This window comes from Amblyomma mixtum, chromosome 2 (genome assembly GCF_055824585.1).
Source record: "Amblyomma mixtum isolate Tamu chromosome 2, ASM5582458v1, whole genome shotgun sequence".
Classification (NCBI taxonomy): Eukaryota; Metazoa; Arthropoda; class Arachnida; order Ixodida; family Ixodidae; genus Amblyomma; species Amblyomma mixtum.
The window spans coordinates 116,016,743-116,042,913 of record NC_143013.1 but is presented as its reverse complement, the minus strand read 5'-3'; the positions used below and the strand labels follow the sequence as shown (position 1 = coordinate 116,042,913).

The following is a 26,171-nucleotide window of genomic DNA, read 5'->3' as shown; positions in this document are numbered from 1 at the left end:
AAAGCGACTCCAACAAATATTCAAATTAATTTTGGAAAATTATTTTTAAGGTGAAAGCCTTTAATGCCTCATACTGTCGTTAGCAGCCATGTCGGCAGATTTGTTCGCGTTTCGGCGTCACTAAAAAAGTAACTGCGTCGAGGCTGGGAATCGAACCAGAGCCTTTGGAATTTGAAGCGGAAACGCCACCACTCCGCCACGAAGGCTCAAGGTTTGAAAATGAATAAAGGTGCATCTAGTGAATGCATGGGTTTCATAAATGAAATGAAAGGAATAAAAAATAAAGAAAAGAAAATATAACATCAATACAAATCAGAAAAGAAACATAAATAAAAACTAAATAGGGAAAACAAAAACATAGAAAACAATAAAAATAAGAAAAAAAATGAAAGAAAGATGAAAAAATGGAAAAAAAATATATAAAAACAGTGCGCCAGGAAAGGCTTTCGCCTTGCAGCACTTTAGAGAGCCAAAGTGCCCCCTGAATTTTTTTCCTGTTACTATATACCAGCCCTGAACACAGTATTTTCATTAGCATCACTCTGATACCACTAATTACCGCGTCTGTTCCAAACGCTATCCTTTGCGCTCAGTGGCTTTGTTGGCCTTGTGCCAAAAAACCAAAACATGCCATCCATTAACTGAACACAAAACTCACTTGCAAGATACCACACTTCGAAAGGTAAATTGCTGCACAATTACTCTTGAGGGTATAGGGTTTATGGAGTTTAACGTCCCAAAGCGACTGAGGCTATGAGAGACGCCGTAGTGGAGGGCTCCGGAAATTTCGACCACCTGGGGTTCTTTAACGTGCACTGACATCGCACAGTACACGGGCCTCTAGAATTTCGCCTCCAAAGAAATTCAACCGCCGCGGCCGGGATCGAACCTGCGTCTTTCTGGTATAACCACTGAGCCACCGCGGCGGCACAATTACTCTTGAAATTTAGCCATTAAAACCCTTTGTTATAATTGATCACACATGTTCCCAAGTGCCGGCAAATGGAAAACAACACCGACGTATCATATTTCCGTGTGCGGAATACTGCTGAACTATCAAACAGCCATCAGCTGTGTTGTTATATTTGGTTTGGTTTATTGGGGTTTAACGTCCCGATGCGACTGAGGCTGTGAGGGACGCCGTAGTCAAGGGCTCCGGAAATTTCGACCACCCGGGGTTCTTTAACGTGCATTTTGAGCTTTGATTTCGTTCGAGTGAAAGGTACACGGACATCACGAACCTCGGATGATAATACATCTTATTGGAATGCGGCATTTGCTCCGCAGCATTTAGTAAACTTCGCGAAGCAGGTTGGAGAGTGGTGGAAAAGTCACACCCTGCAAAAAAACAAGCAAATGCAGCCGAAAAGACGGTGTACATCTCGTACCCTCGTCGCTATACGAAGCGTGAACGCGGGCGGACGCGCGTCCATACGGGACGCTGCGGTATCTGCCGTGCCCTTACACGCGAACAGCGCAACGCAGCACGGTAGAGGAGAAACGGGCCGCAGCAATCCCGTCGTCAGCATCGTCTCGTGAGAACAGGAGCTGGGCGATTGCGCGTGGCGGCCGCCTTTGTGCGTGGCTGGGCCGCTCCTGTTATTCTCTTGTTGCTTTTCGTGCTTTCTGGTGTGGGGCACGCAATTTTTTGGGAGAACGGCGAGCGAGTTGTCCGAAGCGGGCGGTCACCGGTCACGCACTAATACGCGAGGAAAAGTTGCGCGCGCGTCTTGCATCGCGAGGCCCGCCGCCGAGGGGGCAACGATGGAGGTCTCCGCATCCCGGCGCCAGATAGGCGCCGAGACTCATGTGCTCGGCCCAGTCGCGTTCGGCGCTGTGTGTTGAGCCGACAGGGGCCCTCTTCGCCCGTTAAGCGGGGCACTCTCCCGTGGCTGAACTGCTCCGCACTCAGTTCGGGTTTGTGCGCGGACTATGCCTCGGCGTGTGATGACGAGCGTGGGATCCTGCGCAGACAGGCCTCGAGACACTTTCCTGACGGCGCGGCGCGCATCTGCCCACCCGGTTTCTGCTTCCGCGATCTAGTAGGCGCCGTAGTTCAAGCATGGAATCACAAGAACCGGCTGTGAATGGGGTTTGAGCCTCGCGCAGGTGTAAAACCTCGGACACTTTGCGGACACTCGCACAATTTGTGGTTGTGGCTTGCTGACTCCAGGCTTTAAAAAATCACTACGCAGTTATGTCTTTCCCGCGTTCGGTAGGTTTTTCGAGCTGACCGGTCGCGACAGATTCGCCCCTCCTGTTTACTTCTGGATTCGTCTCTTTTTATGCGAAGCATATTACTAGAGCTACACTACAGCCCGTCGAGCGCGGCGGTGGAGCTACCATTGACCTTTAGCGTGCGCCACGTGACACCACGTGACAACATGACGTCACAGCAGAGGAGAGATGGGCTGCCGGCTCGCGCGGTCGGCCGCGGCGGTGGAGGCTCCACATCAGAGGCGCGGCGGCTGACCACGTGACAACATGACGTCACAGCAGAGGAGAGATGGGCTGCCGGCTCGCACGGTCGGCCGCGGCGGTGGAGGCTCCACATCAGAGGCTTACAAGGGTAGACGTGCAGGCTAGTTGGTGAACCATGATTATTTAAAACAGCGCAAAAGACAGGGACACAGATAGAAAACACACACACAGCGCTGACTTGCAACTAAATTTATTCATGGAAAATACATGTATATATACATAAGGCAAGATGCGCGAAGGCGGCAAACTGGTAAAATGCGCCAAAAAAATTGAAAAAAAACCTAATGACGTGTCGCGCGCTTTGCCAAGTACGCCCGTTCTTTATCAGATAGCGCAAGAGAAGGGGTGCTGACACAAAGGTCACCCAGAGCTGATATCCTTTGGGCCTCAATTATTTCCCTCGTGGTTCGGTCCTTGCTTCTTTTGAGAGTTCGGCACCTATGAAACATGGGTTTACTCACTTCCTGATTTTCTTTTGTGCATTCAGAGCAGTGAAGCGGCAGGTTGCGGTCATTGGAGGTAGCCAAATCATTTTTATGTTCCCTTAATCTGTCGTTGAGGCAACGCCCTGTTTGTCCGACGTATGTTTTTCCACAAGATAGCGGAAGTTCAAAAACTATCCCTTCAGTACAATCAACATACCTGTTTTGATGCTTTTTCTTGCATGCAAAGAAAGTACTTAAAGTGGTTCGAGTCGAATGTAAGCGGTTCCTATGACCAGAGGATATGACTCCGAGGTTGATCGTCGAGGAAAGTGGGAAAAACTGTCCCTAAATATGCTAAACCTTGCACTTGAGTTCTCAGTCGAGACGGGTCTGTCAATGAAGACCCGACACTTATCTCGCATTAGAGCGTTTTAGCGCGCAGTAAACGTACTGGTTGCTTGCACCTAAGACACAGTAGCCACCACATTTGTGTACGCGCAGGACGCGCATGTCTAGTCCGCTTATGGCCGCCTGCTGCGGCCTCCATCATCGTCGTAATTGGCCGCAATGTGGCCAGTGTGGCATCATGGACCCGTAATTTCACTCACAAGCCGCTTAACAATGCAGCGCTCTTGGCGGCTGGCGGTGTATACGATAAGCTGTACTAAATAGCCTTTCCTCCAGGTCGCCTGAGTCAACGCCATCTTTAGCGATGCTTGCGTCCTAATCCGGGCAGAAATCTGGTCCAGATACGCTAAAACTTTCGACTATCCCACACGCCTCCGAATTCCTACAGCGTGCCGTATGCCGTTCGCCGGCAACAATGTCGAAGTACCATATTTCTGCCTGTGTTAGGACGGGTGTGCTGCGCTAACCCAGCACCTCCTTGTCCTGCGTTCTAGCGAACTAAGCTACGACAGTGCCACTGTTTTTTTTTTCTTCCCATTTTGATGACGCTCACTCACGGACACATGCTTTACGCTGTTTGTGCCTCCCGTAGTCCCTATTGACGCACACTGCACCTAGGGATTTCTCCGACTTTCAACCCTTCGCTGCTCCTTGCACTGTAAGGTCGTTTCCCTTTACCCGAAGAGCTTGCGTCTGCTGTGCAACGAGGAGGCAAGGATGAACTTCGGAAAACACAAGGAAGTAACGACAGACTGAGTTGCTAGGCATCGGCAGGGGGCGCTTCGAAAGCTGTAAAATCCGTCGAGCTCCATGCTTCGATCGTCATCGTTGTCAGTTTTCTTCATTGTTGTGTCGTATGCGCGATGGGCAGCGTGCGCAATGCCGGCTTAAACGGGCAACTGCTAAGCGTTATGAACCGAAATACTGCGCTTGCTCTCTCGCCCTATATGTCGGTATAAATACGCGCTGCTCAATAAAGCTAGGCCTTTTTTTTCCCCTGGCATTCGACGTGTCATGACTTCGGTACAATTGTCTATTCTGTCGGCACCGCTGACAGCAGTGTTCATGTGCGACTCTAGTGGTCAGATCAGTGCATCGCGCTCAGTCTCTGCTCGTCTTATAACCTCTTTCCAGGCAGCGCGTATACAGAAGAGGTGCAACACTCCAGTTCCTCCGGCGTCTTCCGCGTCGCCCTGCCTCGGCACTGGACCGCTTCGGCGCCGCTCGGCGTCACAGCCCGCCAACACACGCACGTGCGGTCGCGCAGCGGTGATGAAAGACAGCGGGGCGCTTGGCTGCCTCCTTGCGCAAGCGCGCGTACGGCTGGGAAGAAGGGCTCGGTCGCTCTTCGGGGACGCGGCGCCGCGACGCGGAACAGCGGCGACGCCGAACCACCCGATCGCGTGTTTCTGGGCTCCTTCGGCGGCCGCATTGTGTTCGCGCAAGAGGCACCGTTGCGTGCTGTTCCCGCAACATGTCTTCTGGGCGCCAGGCTCCTCCGCACTGATGCAAGTTCGCGTTGCGTACGGAGCGTGAGGGCCTGGTGCCTTGTCGGCGGCTTGGCTCACTGGTTGCGCGCAGTACTCATCTGCATCGCCACCGCGTACCATCCGGCATTCGCCATCCACGCGGAGCTTGTTCCTTCGGGAAGCAGCACTGGCCGCTTGATTCCCTTGGGGCCGGTACATTTTTATTTATTTATTTATTTCCTCAAAGGTCTCGGTTGAGACATTACATGAGGGAGTGGACGGTATCTGGCAAACAATGGTAAAAAATGTTAAGATGAAAGGTTGGCGATGCTCCGCTTGAATTATAGGGGGTTGATGATAATGGCAACTTCGGTGGGCAGGTCATCCCAGTCTCGTGCAGTACGCTGAAAAAATGACTGCTGAAATGTCACAGTATTTTTTTTTTTACAGCGGTACATTACGCACAATGCTTTAGGACCCATAGCCAGAAGCTAGTATGGGCTTGTAGGGGATCCACTGCATTACTGTGGCTGAACTGGGTGATGCGGTGGGCTATTTTTATGTAGGGGTTATCAAAAGGCAAAGAATGAAAAAAATTCATGCCGGCGGGTCGGACGCTTCAGATGGCATGGCGTCCCGTGACCGGGCTCAAAGCAGCCTTTATTGACGCAACATGGCGGCCTGACCTTATACATCTGCCCCCCGTGTGCTGAAGCTGCTTATTTATTGGGGTTTAACGTCCCAAAGCAACTCAGGCCACTGGAGGGCTCCGGCAATTTCGACCACCTGGGGTTCTTTAACGTGCACTGACATCGCACAGTACACGGGCCTCTAGAATTTCGCCTCCAAAGAAATTCGACCGCCGTGGCCGGGATCGAACCCGAGTCTTTCGGGTCAGCAGACGACTGCCATAACCACTGAGCCACCGCGGCGGCGTAAGTTGTCCAACTGCTCCGCCATGACAGTATTGCCATCGCGTTTGTGGAAACAATAGTAATAATGAGTTATTATTTTACACTGCGCGAATCAATCGCGAGACAAAGACATTCCAGCCGCCCCAACAGTCACTTTATGTCGCTACTCGTTTGAGTCCCCCCCGACGATGTGGGCGGAATGTGGGCCGCTCGTCCATTATCGCCGTGGCATTGTTTCCCGAGAATCGGCGGCTCTGCTTTGTGGTACGGCGTACTCCTGGGTCACGGAGCCCACCTATGACATTCTATTGCTCTGCCGCTTCAACAGTGCTCCTACAAAACTCCTTAGGGCTGTGGTGACGAAGGACCATTCCGGATGCTCATTTCCGGAGGTCAAGACAGGGTGTCATCGTATTCATGGCCGGCACTCCCGCCGCCATGTTCTGCTTGAAAAAGAATAGACATCAAAACGGTGCTGCACCACATATAAAAAATGGGAGCAGAAACAATGAGCGCGGGCTCTTCGCTTCTTACGTCCATATTGCGGCTGTATACGCCATGTTTTATGTTGTCCTGCGTGTTGCGCCAACAGCCGGAGGCAGTAAAGAGCTCAAGTAGTCGTTCTGCGCGACCACCACTGGAACGACGACAGCCGCCATGTAGCCCCTTAGTTACGCAGCATGCTATAAACCTCGCGTACTTAACAGAGCAGTGCGGAAGTGACTGTATTAAATTCCACTCGAAATACGCCACTGTCCGAAAGGTGGGATACCGTAGTTCCAGCGCTGCTGCATCGGTGGTATCGCTGTGAGCGGTGCCTTTCGATGCACTCCCAGAGGTGTGCATCGCACTCCCATAGGGGCTGAATATAGGTTATCGCGCTCGTAAGGAATGAACTGAGGGCGCACCGGACCAGAATTCGTCGTGAGTGGCACTGAAAGCCTGTGTGCAAGGGAGGAAAAACTGACGCGGGAGCTGCAGTTGAGCTACTCGGCGTTTCATTTTCCCAACTCTTGTGTATCTTGTTTGTCCTCATGCCATTCAACGGTGGTACACTAAGCGCTGGTATGGTGGCACGTGTCTATCGGGGGCTGATTTGACTGCAGGATGTCACTGGTTTCTCGCGTATTCTCGGGAAGATAGGAGAACTGAAGTCGGCCGAGTAATAGCTCTGCTGAGAATGCGTGATTGCAAGCCTTTATTCAACGCCGAGCGCATGTGACTGCGTTGCCGCAGGTGGCGTCAACGTGTCGTCGTGTGCGCCTAAACGTGAGGCACTCTTATGCGCAACGCATCAGCGACGCTTCTTGTCTGAGCCCCTGAGCACACAATGAAAGTGCAGCAAAGCGCCTCACTCGACGCTGACAAAAGAAAAAATAAATGCCCGAAGGTCCGTGTATTACGACAGAGGGAACCCGCTTAACTGCTCCCCTTCATCTTCTTGTTTTCTCAACGCAAACCAGGACGTAGCGAGAGACGGAGGACGGAGTGCAAGAGAGCCTCAAAGTGCGGAGGTGAAGCAGGGAAGAAAAGAAGAAAGGAAAGAACGAACAGTGCAGAGGAAGAAAGAAAAAATATATGTACTGGCGCGTGCGGTAAGGCTTTAGCGATGGAGCGGGGCGGATGTCGTGCAACCTAGATCGGGCCGACCCGGCGGCAAGCCTGGTTTCTTTATTTTGGACGTTACGGGGCGCGCACTCGGACAAAAGCCGTGTCGCCCAGACGTCACGAGGAATGCTTCGTAGATCTCTTTCTCCAAGTCGGCCCCGTAACCGTGATAAATAAGAAGAAGAAAAATAAAGGTTCTTTCAGACTTGGTCGTGCAGGCCGCGGCACGCTGGGCTAATGTGCAGCCGCTCTATAGACTCCGTGAACACTTACCGCTCCCTGTGTTGTGGACTGGTCACAGTAATGCGGACAAGAACCGGCGGTTTTCAGGAATGTTTGCGTGGAGCGCTGGATATCCCCCCCGACTGGGAGCAATGCGACCTTTTCGCAGCAACAAAGGCAAAGCAGTCGATCTGTCGGCGGCTGTATCGTTCAGGTCACCCCGTGCGGAGCGATGACGTTTTCACAATGCCTCTGTGTATTGAGGTTGTCGTTCGTATTTGTCTCCGCAGTGTTCGCAGCCATTTCGTTGTGTTAAACCCGTACTGCGGCTGCGTGAAACGCTCTGCTTTTTCCTTTAGCGTTTTCCTGTAGTGAACGAAGTTCCCGTATCGAAGAATGATGACAGCGCATGTGTCACGACGCGTGCGCTGCGCTCTTTGCACGCACGAGACGATGGCGCAGCGGAAGTTCGCGTCCACGGCAACGCTCTGTCATTGCTTACTAGTTATTTTCGGCTTACAGACACGTCTAGTTTCAAATCGTTTTCCTCTGCAGCTCACTAGTCGATGGATGCTCTGCAGCTGTTTTTTAAGGCGAAAGCCTTTAATGCTTCATCGTTGTCGACAGAAGGTTGTCAGCAGAGGTGTCACGCTTTTTCTAGTCAGGCCAGAAAAAAAAAAAACTTTGTGCACGATGGGATTCGAACTACCACCCTTCCGTTCCGCAGCTGAGCGTGCTAATGGCTACGCTACTTCCTGCTTATAGTTCTCCTTGTCTAGGACGCTGGAGAGTGTTTGCAGAAAGGCGTCGAATCAGACGGATGCCTCCCAAACGCCCTCCAGTGTCTCCAGCATTTAAGATTCACAAACAATTGTGTACTTAATTAACATCTTAACCACACATCAGTGACACAAGCAGCAATTCACCGCGCTAAACGCTTTCGCCTCACCGCACTTTAGGTCAACAAAGTGCTCCCCTGAATTTTTTGAGCTATGTTCGGCGGTTGAGTCTCGCTCGGAAGTTTTAAGTGCCATGCCGGCGTGTTATGCGGAAAAAGAATGACTGGTTTATCAGAGTTATCCATATAACATTGCGTGATACATATTCATGTTTCCTAAGGATAGCGGTGAAGTGGAGTACCTTTCAAACAAGAAAGTGATAAGAATAATGGTTTGATGGTTTATGGCGCTTTTAACCTCCCAGAGCGACTCGGGCTATATGAGGGACGCCGCAGTGGAGGTCTCCGGATAATTTCGACCTCCCGGGGTTCTTTAACATGCACTGACAACGCACAGTACATGGATGTCTATAGCATCCCGCCTCCATAGAAATGCGACCGCCGCGGCCGGAATCGAACTGTCTTGTTTAGTGTCAGCAGGCGAGTACCATAACCACTGAGCCACGCCACCGCGCCGGGTTTAATAATAATTAGGAGATGCATGTCAGTGTTAGCTTTTTGCTTACTGAAGGTTTTCGCTTGTTTTAATAGCTGCGGCCTTTCAGCTGTGCGTTTGGCTAGCAGTTTCCATAAATTGAAAACTATGCAAAAATAATCAGGTATCAATCAGCCTCCTTTGTGAAGTCTTAAGTACACGCGGGTATGGGTTAGTGCACACAGTGTCCGGGATGACATATTACTTCGGTGATTTATCGCGTACGCATCGATGGTCTGACCAGCACGGTGATTCTACAGTCCAAGCAGTGGAGTGTAATCCTCACTGTGTTTGTTTCGTACATCGTGTCACACTTCCGTCGTACGAGCACTGTTTGTACTCATGAAAAGCGAAAAAATCATACTAAATATTCTAGCGTTTCCGCGCCCCCTTGGTGGCTCAGTGCTTACGGTACTCGGCTGCTGACCCGAAAGACACTAGTTCAATCCCGGCCGCGGCGGTCGCATTTCGATGGAGGCGAAATTCTAGAGGCCCGTGTACTGTGCGATATCAGTGCACGTTAAAGAACCCCAGGTGCTCCAAATTTCCGGAGCCCTCCATTACGGCGCTCCTCATCTCTTGAGTCGCTTTGGGACGTTAAATCCCATAAAAACCAGTACCATTCTAACGTTTCTAGAATGTCTAGCGTGTATACCAGACATGTTTAAAAAAAAAGAGGACCTAAACTACGAGTCAGAGCGGAACACGTCATGGACGGGTTCCCTTCCTGCGAGACATAATTCATCTCGATTAAATAAATATAATAGTCAACAGTACGTGTCGTGCGGTTCTTTTTAGCAAATTGCAAATTGTCTTCATCCGGCTTTTTTTTTTCCATCGTAGACGTTACTGTCCTAACTCTATGAACTTTTGCATGCTGCCGAATCTCGTCTGCAACTTAATACCGTCATGACAACCGCAATCACCACCACCGATTCAGAAAACAACCTCTCCTTTCAGAGCCCAGATACTCAGCGAGCGGCGACTCCTCCTAACGCTGACGCTGGTTTCTCGAGTGCAAAGCCAGCGACAGTATCACTGGGCTGCGAGACTCTGCCGGTGTTTCCTATGCAGCCCTCGCATACATCGGCCTCTATCGCTTTCCTCTAATCACTGTGATCGCATCGGGGCTGTTTGTTGTTGTTGTTTACGGAGCAAAAGCTATTGTGCACTAATCGTACGTCACCTTCGAAGAAGAGATCTTCGCTTAGGACCGGTTTGATGTATTTCGCTGGCGTCACTGTTGATCTTTGGCAATGATTCCAGTCCTCGCGTGCTTTTTCCTTTGGAACCGGTCCTTTTAACCAGTGAACTCCGCCTTGTGCAGAATTCACTTACGTTGGTTATCTTTCGTGCTCAGCATCGAGACCATGATGGTGTGACGTCGTGATCCGCTACGTCGGCGCAGTCTTGACGCCGACGCATTATCGGTCGTCCATCGCGGTCGCCATTGATACAGTGCAAAGCGCTAAGCCTCACAGTCGTGCGTTAAAGCTGTCGCACGTGACTGCTGAAGTGTTCGCGAGAAAAGCGCAGAGTCCTTGGCGAGTAAAAAATGATATCTGTCTTGCTGTCGGTCTGTGTCTTGTCTTGTTCCCTTACAAAAAAAGTTTTAGACACTCTATAGAGTGTCCATAGACTTCTGTCTATGAAGTCTATAGACTGTCTATAGACAAGTCTATAGGCAATACAAATGCCATAGGCAGTCTATAGACAATCTATAGATTTTGGCCATACACGTTTATTCATTTATTCATTTATTGTACCCTTAAAGGCCCTTTTCGGGCATTACATAAGGGGGGGGGGAACAGTTGAAATACAAAGTGAAGAGAATAACAATGTTAATACAGTAAAATACAACACAATGCAATGCAAAAAAATAAAAAAAAATAATAAAACAAAAAAGAACTGGAATTCACTGTGAAATGTTAAGATGCAGTTCTAATCAATGCATGGTGGCGGATAGGCTAAATAGGGAATAGTAACAAGAAAAATAAATGGTAAAAATCAAAGCATCAGCTTTGTAATGTTCGATTAGTGCGTCTCTAAATTTACTAGCGTCACGCTTGTTTACAATGTGATCTGGTAAATGGTTCCAATTTTCTATTGCTGTAGGTAGAGATGATTTATTGAAGGCCATTGTAGAACCATGTAAACGCTGAACACTCAGGGAATTGAAGAGGCGACGCGATGTTCGGATGGGAGGTAGGAGTAATGAGTCACGGAGGTAAGGAAAGTTGTAATACAATTTGTGAAAAAGGCAAAGTCGTGAGATTTTTCGACGGTTCTCAAGTGGTAGCAGGTTGAGTGTTGATTTAATCCTAGTAGACTTTTTTTTCTATAGACAGTCTATAGACTATGAATGGACAAAAAGCAATATCTATAGGAAGTAAACAGTCAATAAGAAGTCTATAGACTGTCTATAGACCATTTTTATAAGGGTTGTCTTTTTCGAAGCTGTGGCCTCAGTAGCATTCGGATATCCTTTACCAGAACAAACCAATAAATTCCTGCAAAAAAACTAGGTGTCTGTTTACGTTTGTGCGGAAATCCTGATGGTGAGAGAAATGAAATGGCGGAGTGGAGGAAAAAAATCGAAACCAGGCAGGAAAAGAAAGCATTAAGAAAAAGCGCATTAAGAGTACGCGGAAGTAGGAAGGAGAAAGTGCGGGATCGCCTGATGTCGCGACTGGCGAGCCAAAGGAGAAATGAATATTAAAGATCTCTCGCGAACACCATTACCGATAAGGAAAAAATAAAAAAAGGAACGAGCTGATCATCAGCCCACTTACGTATGGTGACATCTCCGGCGTGACATCTGCATTTACCGCGCGAAACCAAAGCGCCTTCTTCAGATTGTGGAGGTGATAAAACGAAAAAATGGAACTACACCCAAGCGAAACAATGACCACAAGTGCTGTACAAACTTGTAACCACCGATCTCTCATGTAAGACCCTGTACAGTATCGATGCTATATTATTCTTGTTCATCTACTACTCCTTCGTGTTCTTATGCCTGTGCATTCAACTTCAAATGCATGGTGCGGATAGCCTGTCCTGTTAGCTACGCGCTCATGTATGCAGCGTGCGCTGTGGATTACCATGTGTTCATTGTATGCTTATAAATGTATAGGTAGTCCTTATTGTAATTCAAGCGAGCTTGGTCCTGGGTTGTTACACTCTGCAGTGCCTCTGCGAATATCTCCGCGATAATCTGGCATGTAACGGCTAGAAAGGTATTTCTGCATTAAAGGTTACCCTGTATCGTTGACTGCGTTGAACGAATCATCGCCAGGTATGCCTTGAACGGTACACTCTGCCAGACCAGCGTGTCTTCTATGTTTTATACCAGGATATGCGACCAGTTACAATGAAGTGCGCTACCGTCCTGTAGCAATACGCGCCATAGGGTCGGTTTTCTCTCCAGTCTATTACTCTCACTTCGTTCCATTACTCTGCTACGTTACAACACTGTGCAACTACTCAACCAGCACCGCGTACCCTTTCTCTTCCGCGGTCGCGCAATGGTATACAAAGTGCACTGCCAAGCGCGTGAACGCACTGCTACTGCGTGCGCACAACACGTCCCTATCAGAGCGGCGCTTTTATGTATCACCAGCTCGGTGTCAGTAGGGGAAGCGAAAGCAAGCCTGTCACATGGTGTGGTTGATGCTACCTATGGTTATTTACTTGTCCCTGCTGTATCTCCCTTCTTATATCATTGTAGCGCCACCTATACTCCATCGTTCACTTTCCACTGCGTGCATTTGCGCAGCGGTTTTTACGAGAGCCTGCCTACCAAAGTGAAAAAAATAAACAAAAAGAAAAGCGTTTTTGGTTTCTTCCTGATCAAAGAAGTCGTAGTGATGGCGGTACGTCTAAATATGAAATTATTTTGTGCGTGGCACAGGGGCATTCTTCACTTCTATAGGTGCCGGGAAGGCACATTACTGCAAACCTATGGGAACTGTTAAAAAATATATATATTTTTTTAATAAACGATTAAAACTTCGGGATACTCCCTTATAAAAATGGTCTATAGACAGTCTTTAGACTTCTTATTGACTCATATTGACTTCCTATAGATATTGCTTTTTGTCTGTTCATATTCTATCGACAAAAGTCTACTAAAAGTGTATGGCCATAAATCTATAGATTGTCTATAGACTGTCTATGACATTTGTATTGCCTGTAGGCTTTTGTCTATAGACAGTCTATAGACTTTATATGCAGAAGTCTATAGATATTCTGTAGACTGTCTAAAACTTTTTTTTTTGTAAGGGCTATCTAGTGCCAGGTTCGTTGAACGCTAAATCAGCCGAGCTCTATACTGGGGTCATCGTTTTTGTGCTATTTTGCGTTATTTCGGTTGAAACCTCTGCGTGCGTGGCCCAGCATCTGTTGCATGTGGCAAACGTGCGATCACCCGCCTGCCTCACCAACTTTGCAGAACCTGGCGTTCAGCGCCCGGGACCGGGACAACATGTCGCTGCGGGGCCTCATCCCCCCCGCGGTGCGCACCGTGGACATCGAGCTGCAGGCGGTCATGGACAACATCAAGCTCTACGAGTCCGGACTGCCCAAGTACCTCTACCTGCGGGAGCTGCACGTGAGTGGAAAGAGGGTTCTGAGCAGGAAATGACGGCATTGCCATGGTGGAATGGCTGGATCTAAGGGGGCAGGGGGAGATTGAGGTGTGCCGGTCTTCGCTGTTGAGCGGTAATTTTTCTAATGGGCTCGAAAACGCGCCGAACCCGTTAAGAGCTACTAGGCTACTTCTCGTCTTGTGCATGCTTTGGCGCTGTCTGACCACACTGCGCTTTGCTGCTATGTGTAGTGGTGGTCATTGCCTGTTTTCAGCGGATTCAGCCCTTAGCAGCTACGGTAGAGACGAACCACCCGACAGGGAACGACATCATAGGAAATTGGTTTGGTTTACTGGTTTGGTTGGTTTACTGGGGTTTAACGTCCCGTAGCGACTCAGGCTATGAGGGACGCCGTAGTGGAGGGCTCCGGAAATTTCGACCACCTGGGCTTCTTTAACGTGCACTGACATCGCACAGTACACGGGCCTCTAGAATTTCGCCTCCATCGAAATTCGACCGCCGCGGCCGGGATCGAACCTACGTCTTTCGGGTCAGCAGCCGAGCGCCATAACCACTGAGCCACCGCGGCGGATTCATGCGAAATGGTCCGGCATCGTTTTTGCTATGGTGTGTTCGTCTGTAGATTCAGCTACTGAGCTAAATCCACTGAAGTCATGATGTATTCGCTCACTTGTTCTACAATCTTCCCGTCTGTCGGCAAGGCAGGAAATATCAGTGCACGTGCTCGACCCACCCATGAAAGAAAACCCTACCAGCGCATGGCGACTTGCCCTCTTGTTTGTTTTGCGAGAGGGCTTTTATGCTTTGGCCGCTCGTTGTTGAGCCTTGAAGCGTTGCTGACGACGGGGCCCTCTTCTCTGTGCGCAGGACTACAACGAGAAGCTGTTCTTCCGCGTCCTGAAGGAGTACACCGAGGAGCTGATGCCGCTGGTGTACACGCCCGTCGTGGGCGAGGCGTGCCTCAAGTACAGCCTCATCTTCCGCCGCCCCAAGGGCATCTTCCTGACGGCGCAGGACGCCGGCAAGCTGTACGAGGTGCTCGGCAACTGGCCCGAGAAGCAGGTCGACGTGAGTACGAGCCACCCGCTTTATTCTCCGCATGGGTACGAGAGCGGTCGCCGAGGCACTCAATCCCATTGCGAATTTGAGAGGGCCACCTGTTTGTTTGCTTCCTTGCTTGATCTTCCTGTGTTGTTGCTTCTGACGGAACAGCCGTGAATGCACTTGCAAGTTTAATTCAATGTGTCAGCCTAACATCTCGCGATCCCGAAAAGAAACGGCGATGTTTTCGAGGCCGCACTACTCTGGCTTTTTTTCTTTGTTGTCACCATGGTAAATTGCTTGACGGCTACACTAAATCAGGTCTGGGCGCTTTTGGCGTATTCTCTCTCTTTCCACACGTGTTCTTGAAAGTGACGCCATGTCAGTGACCTATTTCTCCGAGCCAGCGCTTGATTCAGTGTCAGCTTCACTGCATTTATTATATTGCAAGGTTGCCTCGTCGTACGCCGGCGAACAGCATTTCTTACGCTTATTTGAAGTCCTAAAACTTAATTTCCCGCATCGTGTTCGCGGTAAAATGCATCAGATTGGCGCCTGTCATATCAGCTTAACATGGCCGTTAAACGATGCAATGTTCCGGCCCACTGCTGGAAATAAAGTGCGAGTGACTGGAAAGCGCCTTGATAACCAAATAGGCTAGAGTATAGTGTCTACTCTGGCAGTGGGCGGCGGTGATTCAGTGGGAGAATATAACACCATAAAGGCAACTTTAACGAGAAGGTGGAAGCGGAGAACGCTAAGCTTGGTTTAATTTTTAATACGAAAGCCTTTAATGGCTCATTTTCCCGTCCGTCCGTCCGTCGTTACATCCAGCGCCTGGGGTGACTCATCGACGAACGCAGCTGCCAAAAGATGACGTCATCTTTGTCGACAGGTGGCGCTGTCGGCGCGGCGGCGTCGAGCGTTGCTCCGTCGTCAGTCGGTGTGCGGCAGCTAGTGGAGGAGGATGGTTCCCAGCGGTGCAGTCGTAACAAACATAGGCAGTCATTGGCAGTCGAAGTGGTGCGACAAAGGCTTTCGCCTAGCGCACTTTAGGCTGCCAAAGTGCGCCCATAGTTTTTATTAAGGCGAATGCCTTTAATGCCTCATACTGTCGTTAGCACACGCTTCGGCAGCCGTGTCGACAGACGCGTCGGCAGGAGTGTCGACAGACGCGTCGGCAGAAGTGTCGACAGATGCGTCGGCAGCCGTGTAGACAGACGTGTCGGCAGATTCGTCCGCCTTTCGGCGTCACTGCTTAAAAGGCTCAAGGTTCCAGCATGAATAAAGGCGCATCTAGTGAATGCATGGGCTTCATAAATAAAATAAAAGGAGTAAAGTTAAGGAAAGGAAAATAAAAAAGAGAAAATAGACAAAAATAAAAACACGATAAAAATAAGATGTGAAAATAAAAATAAAAAAGCAATAAAATTAAGAAAAGGAGCAAAAAATAACAAAAAATATGAAAAATAAAAAGTAAATAAAAACAAACAGTGGCCAGGAAACGCTTGCGCCTTGCAGCACTTTAGAGAGCCAAAGTGCCCCCTGAATTTGCCTTCTCGAAACTGAGATTCAAGAGAGATGAGAGGAGTCAAAGAAAGATGGGGGAAGAAAAGACGAAAAATTATTTAATGGTGCTTATGGGGGTGATTTATGCATATTGCGCATGTGAAGACAGACGCTATATATGTGCGTATCGTCTCGCACACGCTAAAAAAATAGCTGGGATATGAGTAACGCATTGTTCCGTCGTCTTTTTTCGCGTTTTATCCCGTTCTGGCACCTTTAAGCCATGGTGACGCGTAACCACTTAGACCAACAACAATTTCTCTTAGATGCTTCGTAGTTGTAATTGCCAAAGAAACAAACAGCATGATTGCGCTTTGTTTCGATACAACGCTACCATAAGAGCTCCTGTCAAATACGGTCTAAAGGCTTCATGTAAATGATGGTTTGGTTTGGTTTGGTTTGGTTTGGTTTATGGGGTTTAACGTCCCAAAGCGACTGAGGCTATGAGAGACGCCGTAGTGGAGGGCTCCGGAAATTTCGACCACCTGGGGTTCTCTAACGTGCACTGACATCGCACAGTACACGGGCCTCGAATTTCTCCTCCAAAGAAATTCAACTGCCGCGGCAGGGATCGAACCCGCGTCTTTCGGGCCAGCAGCCGAGCACCATAGCCACTGAGCCACCGCGGCGGCTTCATGTAAATGAGGGACGTATACTACAGGCGGGGGGTTTAGAGGGATTTACCGACAGAAAAGTGCGAGCTTGATGCATGGCGATGACTGCGCGGTTAGTTGCCGTCAGCGAAGCTTGGAGGATGCTAGTTAAATGTACAGCTCGGCAGTTGCATACGTTTATGCGGACATGGCCTTGGTGTCTGTGCGGGGCCATCTGCTGAAAAGAGTGTGGAAAAAGGGTAACATGGTACTACTTCGCTCCTTCTTCGTCGATACCGTTTTGTGCGCTGCTTTTTATTCAACATGTACTACTTGTTAGTGACCCGACATCGCGCTCTGTGTCCACCGGGCCAATTTCCCGTTTGACCGCCGGTGCGATCTTCCTCGCAGGCCATCGTGGTGACGGACGGGGAGCGCATCCTTGGACTGGGCGACCTGGGCGCCAACGGCATGGGCATCCCCGTCGGCAAGCTCGCACTCTACACGGCGCTGGCCGGCATACCACCCGAGCGCACGCTACCCGTCATGCTGGACCTCGGCACCAACAACGAGGTACGCCGCAGGTCACGCGCATGCGCACATTGCAAGGCCCCGTGTCCCTTCCTCCACTCTTGAGCCTCTTGTCAGAAAACGGAACAGAAAATTTTAGCCCCGTTGCGGTGGCTCAGTGGTTACGGCGCTCGGCTGCTGGCCCGAAAGACGCGGGTTCGATCCCGGCCGCGGCAGCTGAATTTCGATGGAGGCGAAATTCTAGAGGCCCGTGTACCGTGCGATGTCAGTGCACGTTAAAGAACCACAGGTGGTCGAAATTTCCGGAGCCCTTCACTACGGCGTCCCCCCTCATAGCCTGAGTTGCTTCGGGACGTTAAACGCCAATAAACCAAACCAAACCAGAAAATTTTATCGCGTCACAGCAGATTTTTTGTAGTACTTCTGGCAATGAAATTATGGCAACAGCAGAAATTTTTGTAGTCACAATAGAACTTTCTTTTGTGTCGTGTTGTTGCAGCAGCAGCAGAACAGAAACATGCCACGAAAAATACTACGGTACTACAGGAAATTACAACGATACTACAGACAAGTCTGTCAAGACAAAACGACAAAACAGTTTTATTTCGGTTAAGGTTCTGTCGTTGTTTTGGACTGGGGCGTCTCCTCGCTACTCTGTTTTCTTCTTTTTGGTTTGGTTTGGTTTATTGGGGTTTAACGTCCCAAAGCGACTCAGGGTATGAGGGACGCCGTAGTGAAGGGCTCCGGAAATTTCGACACCCTGGGGTTCTTTAACGTGCACTGACATCTTACAGTACACGGGCCTCTAGAATTTCGCCCTCATCGAAATTCAACCGCCGCGGCCGTGATCGAACCCGCGTCTTTTTAATGGTTTAGTATCGTAATCATTTAAAGGCACGACTAACAGGCGTAGATGATGGGGCCACCAGGAAAGTGGAATGGGCACTTCACTGTGCGTACGGGGCTCGTTTAGAGTTGATCTTCGCATTGTTATATCCTACAGTACGACGGATAATGCTCTTGTTAACATAGTGACGGATTTGATCAGCTTTCAGTTTAAACTAAACGCGGCTAGGTTTTCCTTATTTATACTGAAAAGCAATATCGCTGATAGGAAGTGGAGTTATCTTCGTCAAAGCGAGGAAAATCCGGCAAAACGATTAGCGTCCACTGCGACTTTAACATCCAGGACGGTTGCTTGGTTGGTTGGTTTATGGGGTTTAACGTCCCAAAGCGACTAAGGCTATGAGAGACGCCGTAGTGGAGGGCTCCGGAAATTTCGACCACCTGGGGTTCTTTAACGTGCACTGACATCGCACAGTACACGGGCCTCTAGAATTTCTCCTCCAAAGAAATTCAACCGCCGCGGCCGGGATCGAAGCCGCGTCTTTCGTGTAAGCAGCCGAGCACCATAACCACTGAGCCACCGCGGCGGCGCTAGCTTTCAGGACGATGAGATTTTTTTTTGTTTTTTTTTTTCACCTAGCATCCAGGACGATGAGTGCAAAAAAAGTGGAACCTTGCGGAGGCGATATTTACAGGCGCCTGATTTAAATTAACCACGGCATGGTGGTACAAAACGTTAGCCAATTTGTAGGAATAGCACTGATCGTTCAGCTTGCATATATTCAGCGGGTAACGGTATACGCGCTTGCTCCGCAGATCCTGCTGGCCGACCCGTACTACATCGGGCTACGCCAGAAGAGGATTCGCGGCGCACAGTACGACGACTTCGTGGAAGAGTTCATGCAGGCTGCCGTCAAGAGGTGCGTGCTCTGTGGGATCTGGTTTAGCCTAACCTTTCCCTGTAGCACCTCTCCGTTTCCGAGCGACGAGGCCTGGATTTAGGTGAAACCACGGTGTAGCGAAACACATGCATAAAAGTCCGCACGAAAAGAAAGGGATGTTAACTAAGCGTACCGGTGGGTAGGTTGTTGACGCGATCAAGCTTGATAGCCGCTGTCTTGTGTGCACAACGTATTCCGACGTGTAACGGTGCGCCCTGTACCGTGCCCATTTTTGTTTTTGTTGCACGTGCGTTTGGTCGTGTCGTAAGAGGTCGTTCCGCTTTTTACAGTTACGAAGTCATTGCTAAGGTCCTTATCCTTTCCACTACACCATTCAGTAAGGCATTATACCAATTTATTAAAATTGCCTGTTTTTTTCTTGTGCCTGGTAGCCACATACAGTACAGCTACTATGCATATCGATTTCCTGCATATTATAAAAAAAGAAAGGAGGAAAGAAAGAAATCTTGTGACACGGAAGCAAAGGACGTTTTTACCGCGTGGTGTGTGCGTTGAGACTGTAAACAGTGTTTTCCTCCACCCTTCCATCATGAGATGAAGTCTATACACGCAGCTGCTGTCGGTGCCAGAGCGCCTGAGGAAGCTTAGGCCGCCGTCTCCTCTCCTAGTTTTCCATATTTTGTCCTGCTAGATATGAACCTGCAATTAGAATGATTGAGTATGTTCGGTTCAAAAATGTCGTCGAGCTTTTTAACATCGCAAAATGTTCAGCGATATCTCTCACGCGTCCTAGTAAAAGGAGCGTGTGCAATCCATGGTAGGGAAGGACGACAGAAACTTAAATATCGTGCTGACCAACACTTGTTAGTCTAACCTTGTGGAGTTATTGTTCACGTGTGATTGGTGTACCTCTTGCGCTATACCGCCGCTTAATTTTTTTTTTCTTCGCTCTTGCTGTTCCACTTCAAGGTTTGGACGCAACTGCCTGATCCAGTTCGAGGATTTTGGCAACCGCAACGCATTCAAGCTGCTCGCAAAGTACAAGAACAGTTACTGCACCTTTAACGACGACATTCAAGGTGAAAGAGCGCTTTTTAGTGCGGAATTCGCATGCTTGCGTGCATGTCGTAATGAGCCTATTCGCTTCTACTCTAGATAATTTAAAAGTCCGTGCTGGGTTTTCAACTAGCTTTTAGGTGCTTTCAGTTTTAATGTGCCCCGGCTCAAGTCCGCGTCTTGGTTCTCTGCCGGCAGAACGCTACATTGGGCTGTGCATGTGAACATTAGGGCATGACTGCAGAACATGCTGCTTACCGTTCTTTGGGCGACCCTACTCTCCGCCCCCCCCCCCCCCCCCCACACACACACACACAAATAAAAGAATAAAATCGCCTTCCCCCCACCGCCTTTGCCTCTGACGACAGAGCGCATAATATTAACCGACTGTACCGCTTACTCGAAGCGACTCAGCAGTCCTGTGTCGCGGTCCTTCATTCGATCGTTGACCGAATGGAAATCAATCAGGGAACGTATTCAGTGACGGCCAGAGAAAATCTACGAAACTGATGTCCTACGTTGCAGTGGTTGGAAAGGAGGTTCGGCCTCTGAAGTACTTATAAGCGGATGATTGGATATCTCGCTGCGTGGTCGCTTGGGGGGCAGATGAAGACGATTCTCCGGAATACTGTTGGAGGGCTCTGAATTTATTTATACCAGTTGGGGCTTTATAAGTACGTTGCAAAACTATGCAGTGCACGGAAAAAATGCAGCCAAACTGAGAAAAAATGGTATGACTCACCAGGTGTGCAGAAAAGCAGGAAATTTATATTTAATATGATTTCACAAAAAACGATAGCTTGAAATATTTATCGGTGAATCTATCAATATGTGTCACTGCTATGCGTAGTGTCATTTAAAATAGCGAGAAGCCTTTGCCTTTGCTCTGCGTTTTCCATAGTTAATTTGGCATCGATCAACTCTCCATTTTAGTTCAGGCCTGAGAGGTCAAGAGTGATCTGAATATAGTTCGATAATTTCATTATTTTTCTTAAGTATATCTAATCTGTAATATCAGTTGAGATTATAAAAAAAAGGATGTAGATGAAAATTGTGATGTTCCTAAGATATTTACCTTTCAGAGAAATGTGGAACTCTTCACCTTTAATCTGTAGTATTGTTTTGTGCAATGATATTAGTTGCCTAATGCTTAGTGGTGTATATGTAGCTCATAAGTTCGCAGCGTAGTTAAACGTACCTTTAACCTGTAGTATTGTTTTGTGCAATGATATTAGTTGCCTAATGCTTAGTGGTGTATATGTAGCTCATAAGATCGCAGCGTAGTTCAACGTAGAGAAAAGGAGAAAATCACAGACTAACCGGAGAGGCTTACCGTATATTGCCGCGCTTATAAGCCGACGTTTTTTTTTTTTTAAATTTCCTTCCCAAAGTTGGGGAGTCGACTTATAATCTGAGTCGACGTATATGCGGAATCTTAAAGTCGGCCCATATGCGGGATCAAAAGTAATTTCGACCGAGTCGCGGATAATACGCCCCGTGCACTCGTAATTTTATATTAGTTGTCAGACACGGTGCGGAAGTGGATGTGCTTAAAAAAACTTGAATTTAATTGAGATATGCACCAAAGGTTTGTTTTAATACGATATAAACTTGTTATCACAAGCGACGACGAGTTAGAGATGTCTCGTGAACGAATAAGTTTCTTTATGGATCGGCCTCAAGAAAAACTTTTTGGGTGAGCTAGGACCGCAGGGTGCGGCGGGGTCGACCTAAATTTGGAGTCTAACTTTTTTTCGCCCAAAGGGGGTCGCGAGTTTGGGGGTCGACTTATAATCGGCAATATACGGTAAATAAAGTAGTGACATCACATACAGCCCGAAACGCTTGGTAGCGGCCCTGGACAAGGAAGTTAACATGATTATCCTGCGTAGTTTCACCGCGCCTCATAACACCGTGGCGTATCCGCTGTCACAACCTCTGCAACCTTCAAACGTTGACCTACTTTCAGGGGTTTCTTCGGTCGCAAGTAAAGCTCCAGTATTGCTTGTGTAAATGTGACGTGAAAGACACAGTTTGAAGTTGGACCTTTTTTCCGAATACAAAGCACATTTCACCGCCGCGGTGGCTCAGTGGTTATGGTGCTCGGCTGCTGACCCGAAGGGCGCAGGTTTGATCCCGGCCGCGGCGGCTGGAATTTCGATGGGGGCGAACTTCTAGAGGTCCGTGTAATGTGCGGTGTCAGTGGGCGTTAAAGAACCCCAGGTGGTCGAAATTTCCGGAGCCCTTCACTACGGCGTCCCTCATAGCCTGAGTCGCTTGGGACGTTAAACCCCATGAACCAACCATGAACCAAAAAAATTCAGGGGGCACTTTGACTGTCTAAAGTGGGTAGAGGCGGAAGCGTTTTCCGCACCACCTTCGCTGTTTCTGTGGCACCGGTGGCGTCACATATAATTGAGTACTAATTACTAAGTGATGACAGATCACTAATTTATGGTTAATTACTGATTAATGCCTGAATACTAATTAACTGCTAATTAATGACGCTTAAGCTTCGCCTTTAGGAGTGGAACGCGACAGCGCGTTGTAGCGCTGCCAGGGAGTCCACGGAACACCACCCGTTCAGCGCGATGCCTTGCCCTTTGAACGCAACGCTTTTTGAGGAAAGGAAATGGCGCAGTAATTCTCTGTCATCTCGGTGGACACCTGAACCGCACCGTAGAGGAAGGGAGGAAGTGGGAGTGAAAGAAGACAGATAAAGAGGAGCCGTAATGAAGAAAATGAAAATTGTATTTGAGGAAAGGAAATTACGCAGTAACTGCCTCACAAAATTCAGGGGGGCACTTTTCTGACCTAAAGTGTGGTCACTGATGCCCCTAAGAGTGGAACGCGACAGCATCTTGCAACGCTGCCAAGGAGTCCATAGAACGCCATCGCCCATTCGGTTCTACGCCTCGCTCGTACCTCGCGGGAAGGGAATGGAGGAGGATGAGAGTGAGTGAAGACACCGTATTCACTAGACGCGCCTTTGTTCATTCCAAACCATCGAGCTGGCATGGCGCAGTGGATAGCATGCTCGTCTCTCACGCCGAAGACCGGGGTTCGATTCCTGAGCTCGACCAATTTCTTAATCGGTTTTATTTATTTATATGGCCTGACTAGTAAAGCAAATTAGGCTAATTGGGTAATTAAGCACTTAACTAAGCTCAGTCCCACTTAATTGGAGCATCACTATACGATCCCTTCAATTGGTTGCATGGTTACAAGCCAAAGTACAATTGGCCCCGTTTGAAATTCGCGCACTGTGACGTCACGACCGTTTCCACCAACTGAAAAGCGTGACATTTTCTGTCGACAACTGCTGCTTACAACGATGAGACATTAAAGGCTTCCGCCTTAATAAAGCACATTTCCTCTGAATTAGCCTTTCCCACTACCGTTCTTCTCCTAAGTCGTCTTGTGCGCACGACGAAATCTTTACTTTTAAGTGCAAAAGCACTTAAAAGCCGATAGCGGCTGGCGGTGAGATCTTGCATGCGGCAATTGCCTTTGAGGCGGCGTTGTCTCAAGTGCTTTCACGCGTTTTTCTCGGTTTAACTACGCTAAAACCCTACCATTTTTTTTTCTCTGCCGCCGCTCCATTTTTCCTGGCAATTTCAAAGCCGAATAGCCTTAATAACTCATAGTGATATGTGGTGTGACGCGTTACTGGCACATGGCAAGAAAACTTAGTGAAGTCCACCTTATGTATGAGCACACTGATGCTATGTACTAAGGTCTCGACTGTGTGACTCGTTACTTTTGTATAGAGGACGGTAATCACTAATCACCAACACTACACGTATGTGTGCGCGCGTACATTCAGGTTTTTTCTTACCTTCTCGCGCTTCGCAGGCACAGCGTCGGTCGCCGTGGCGGGTCTCCTGGCCAGTATGCGCATCACCAAGACCCCGCTGTCTTCAAACACAATCCTCTTCATGGGCGCCGGAGAGGTGAGCGATTGGGTGCTGGGGTCCCTTAGTTTGCGCGCGCTGTTGATTCCTTTAGCTATTTACGAATTTGGCCAGGCTGCGCTCACTGCAGTCCGTGCTTCGAGGGTGGAAGGCATGCAACGAAGCACAACGTGAAAGTGAACGTGGTAAAGCCCGCTTCTTCCGGAAACAGTTGTAATTCTGTGACATTATTGTAGTGCGAACGCCTGAGAGATGCGAGGTATTGCGCGTGATTCTGCGTCCGGCGCAGCGCCATCTGCGAACAGATCGCGCAGCTGGCGTACTGTCATAGTTTCTGGACCCTGTCACACTGTATGGCCTCGTTGTTTGTGCGAGGCGGCCGCAGATGGCGCTGCGTGAGCCTCAGGACTGTGCCTTGAAGTGTTCCCGCTATGTGCTGTCCACCCTGTACAGCTACGAATCTGCGCGGGGAAAGAGTGCCACGCTGTACGTTCTAGCTTTCGCTTGTTGCGCTAACAACAAGTCTGCTCGGTCTTGTAAAGGTGGAGGAGTTTCCGGAAATGCGGTTCGTAGAAAACTTCCCAGTCGAAAAACACAAGTTTACTGTCACAACAAATTTTCTGTATTGTTTTTGACTAAACATTTAGAGTAACAGCATAATTTTGTGTGCTTCCTTCAGAAAAATACTGCATCTTCAGACTGCAGCAAAAATGCTCCAGAAAAAACCACAATAATACGGAAGTATTCTGTAAAACAACAGAAAATCTGTCATTACGACAAAACAACAAAACATTTTGTCACATTTTTGACATGATTCTGTCGTTTTTTTGTTTTTTTTTCTACGAGGTTACATTACACTAGGGGACCAAAAAGGCGGACAAAGCACAGGGCTCATGTCTAGAGCTCGCAGTGCGCCTTATCTTTACTTACTGACCCCCGGTTCTTCCTCCTGACTGGGATACCTCCGCAGGCGTCCCTGGGTATCGCCGAGCTTCTGGTCATGGCCATGGTGAATGAAGGCGCCAAAGAGGAGGACGCCAGGAACAGCATTTGGATGCTCGACTCGAGAGGCCTTATCGTCAAGGTGAGATTGGCTGTTTTTTTCTTTTCCGCTAACGTCTATTTCACTTCCCTTCAATCGACTGTCTGTACAGCGTTGCTGGGGTAACCGCCATTGTTTACAAACAGCGCGTTGTGCGAATATCGAGAACGTCACTGTTCACTCGTTTTTTCCCCTACTTTGGGAATGGCTTGCTCTTGTATAAGGTCATCGCGTTGTATATTCTTTGGCGCACTTTATCATTTCAGGCTTTAATGTTTGCATTCGTGATACGCCGTTAATTCCTGGTCCCTTCGAAGTGCCACTCCTTTTCTCAGTGTTGAGAAGGCAGCTGTAGTAGTCTGCAGTGAGGAGAGATGTATGTTTTGGGGGTTTGTATGCTTGGTCTGGCATGTCTTGTCAACCAACAGAATCGTCTAAATAAAAACTGCGTAGTAATTCTTCTGCCCTTTCTGACTGTCCGTTCGTGGTACAGGTAAAATCTTGGAAGACTGTGGGTCCAGCTACAAAACACGACCATACCTTGGGAAATTTGCTCTATCAGCTTTCTGGTTGCAATTTACTGTTTAAAACACCCGCCGCAGTGGCTCAGTGGTTACGGCGCTCGGCTGCTGGCCCGAAAGACGCGGGTTCGATCCCGGCCGCGGCGACCGAATTTCGATGGAGGCGAAATTCTAGAGGCCCGTGTGCTGTGCGCTGTCAGTGCACGTTAGAAAACCCCAGGTGGTCGAAATTTCCGGAGCCCGTTACTGCGGCGTCCCTCGTAGCCTGAGTCGCTTTGGGACGTTAAACCCCAATAAAACAATAAGCAAAACTCTGTAAAACAGGCTATTTCAGTTCGAAAAGACAGAAATTAGCTTCTATAGTCTCCATGCTATTCAGTGTTCAACGTTCCTAAGGAGAAGCATATGCACATGGACAATGAGAAACGCCGTAGTGGAGGGCTCCGTATTAATTTACAGCACGTGGCAATCTTCAACCTGCACACTGGCATCACACGGCGACCCCCCCGTGGCGGCGGAGTGGCTTTGGCGTTCGGCTGCTGATCTCAAGGTCGTGGGATCTAATCCCGGACGACGCAGCAGTCGCATT

General features: G+C 48.8%; 1 protein-coding gene across 3 annotated transcripts in view; it reads left to right on the top strand.

Moving 5' to 3' along the window:
* The window catches only part of Men (NADP-dependent malic enzyme), a 154,537-nt gene that overhangs the window by 110,625 nt on the left and 17,741 nt on the right, over positions 1-26,171 (top strand). For all 3 annotated transcript variants that reach the window (XM_089572451.1, XM_089572453.1, XM_089572452.1), the window contains 7 exons: positions 13,411-13,569; positions 14,435-14,635; positions 17,182-17,343; positions 18,964-19,067; positions 20,019-20,128; positions 23,961-24,058; positions 24,990-25,103. In XM_089572451.1, coding sequence (XP_089428577.1) covers positions 13,411-13,569; positions 14,435-14,635; positions 17,182-17,343; positions 18,964-19,067; positions 20,019-20,128; positions 23,961-24,058; positions 24,990-25,103 — 948 coding nt within the window. The remainder of the gene's footprint in view (positions 1-13,410; positions 13,570-14,434; positions 14,636-17,181; positions 17,344-18,963; positions 19,068-20,018; positions 20,129-23,960; positions 24,059-24,989; positions 25,104-26,171) is intronic.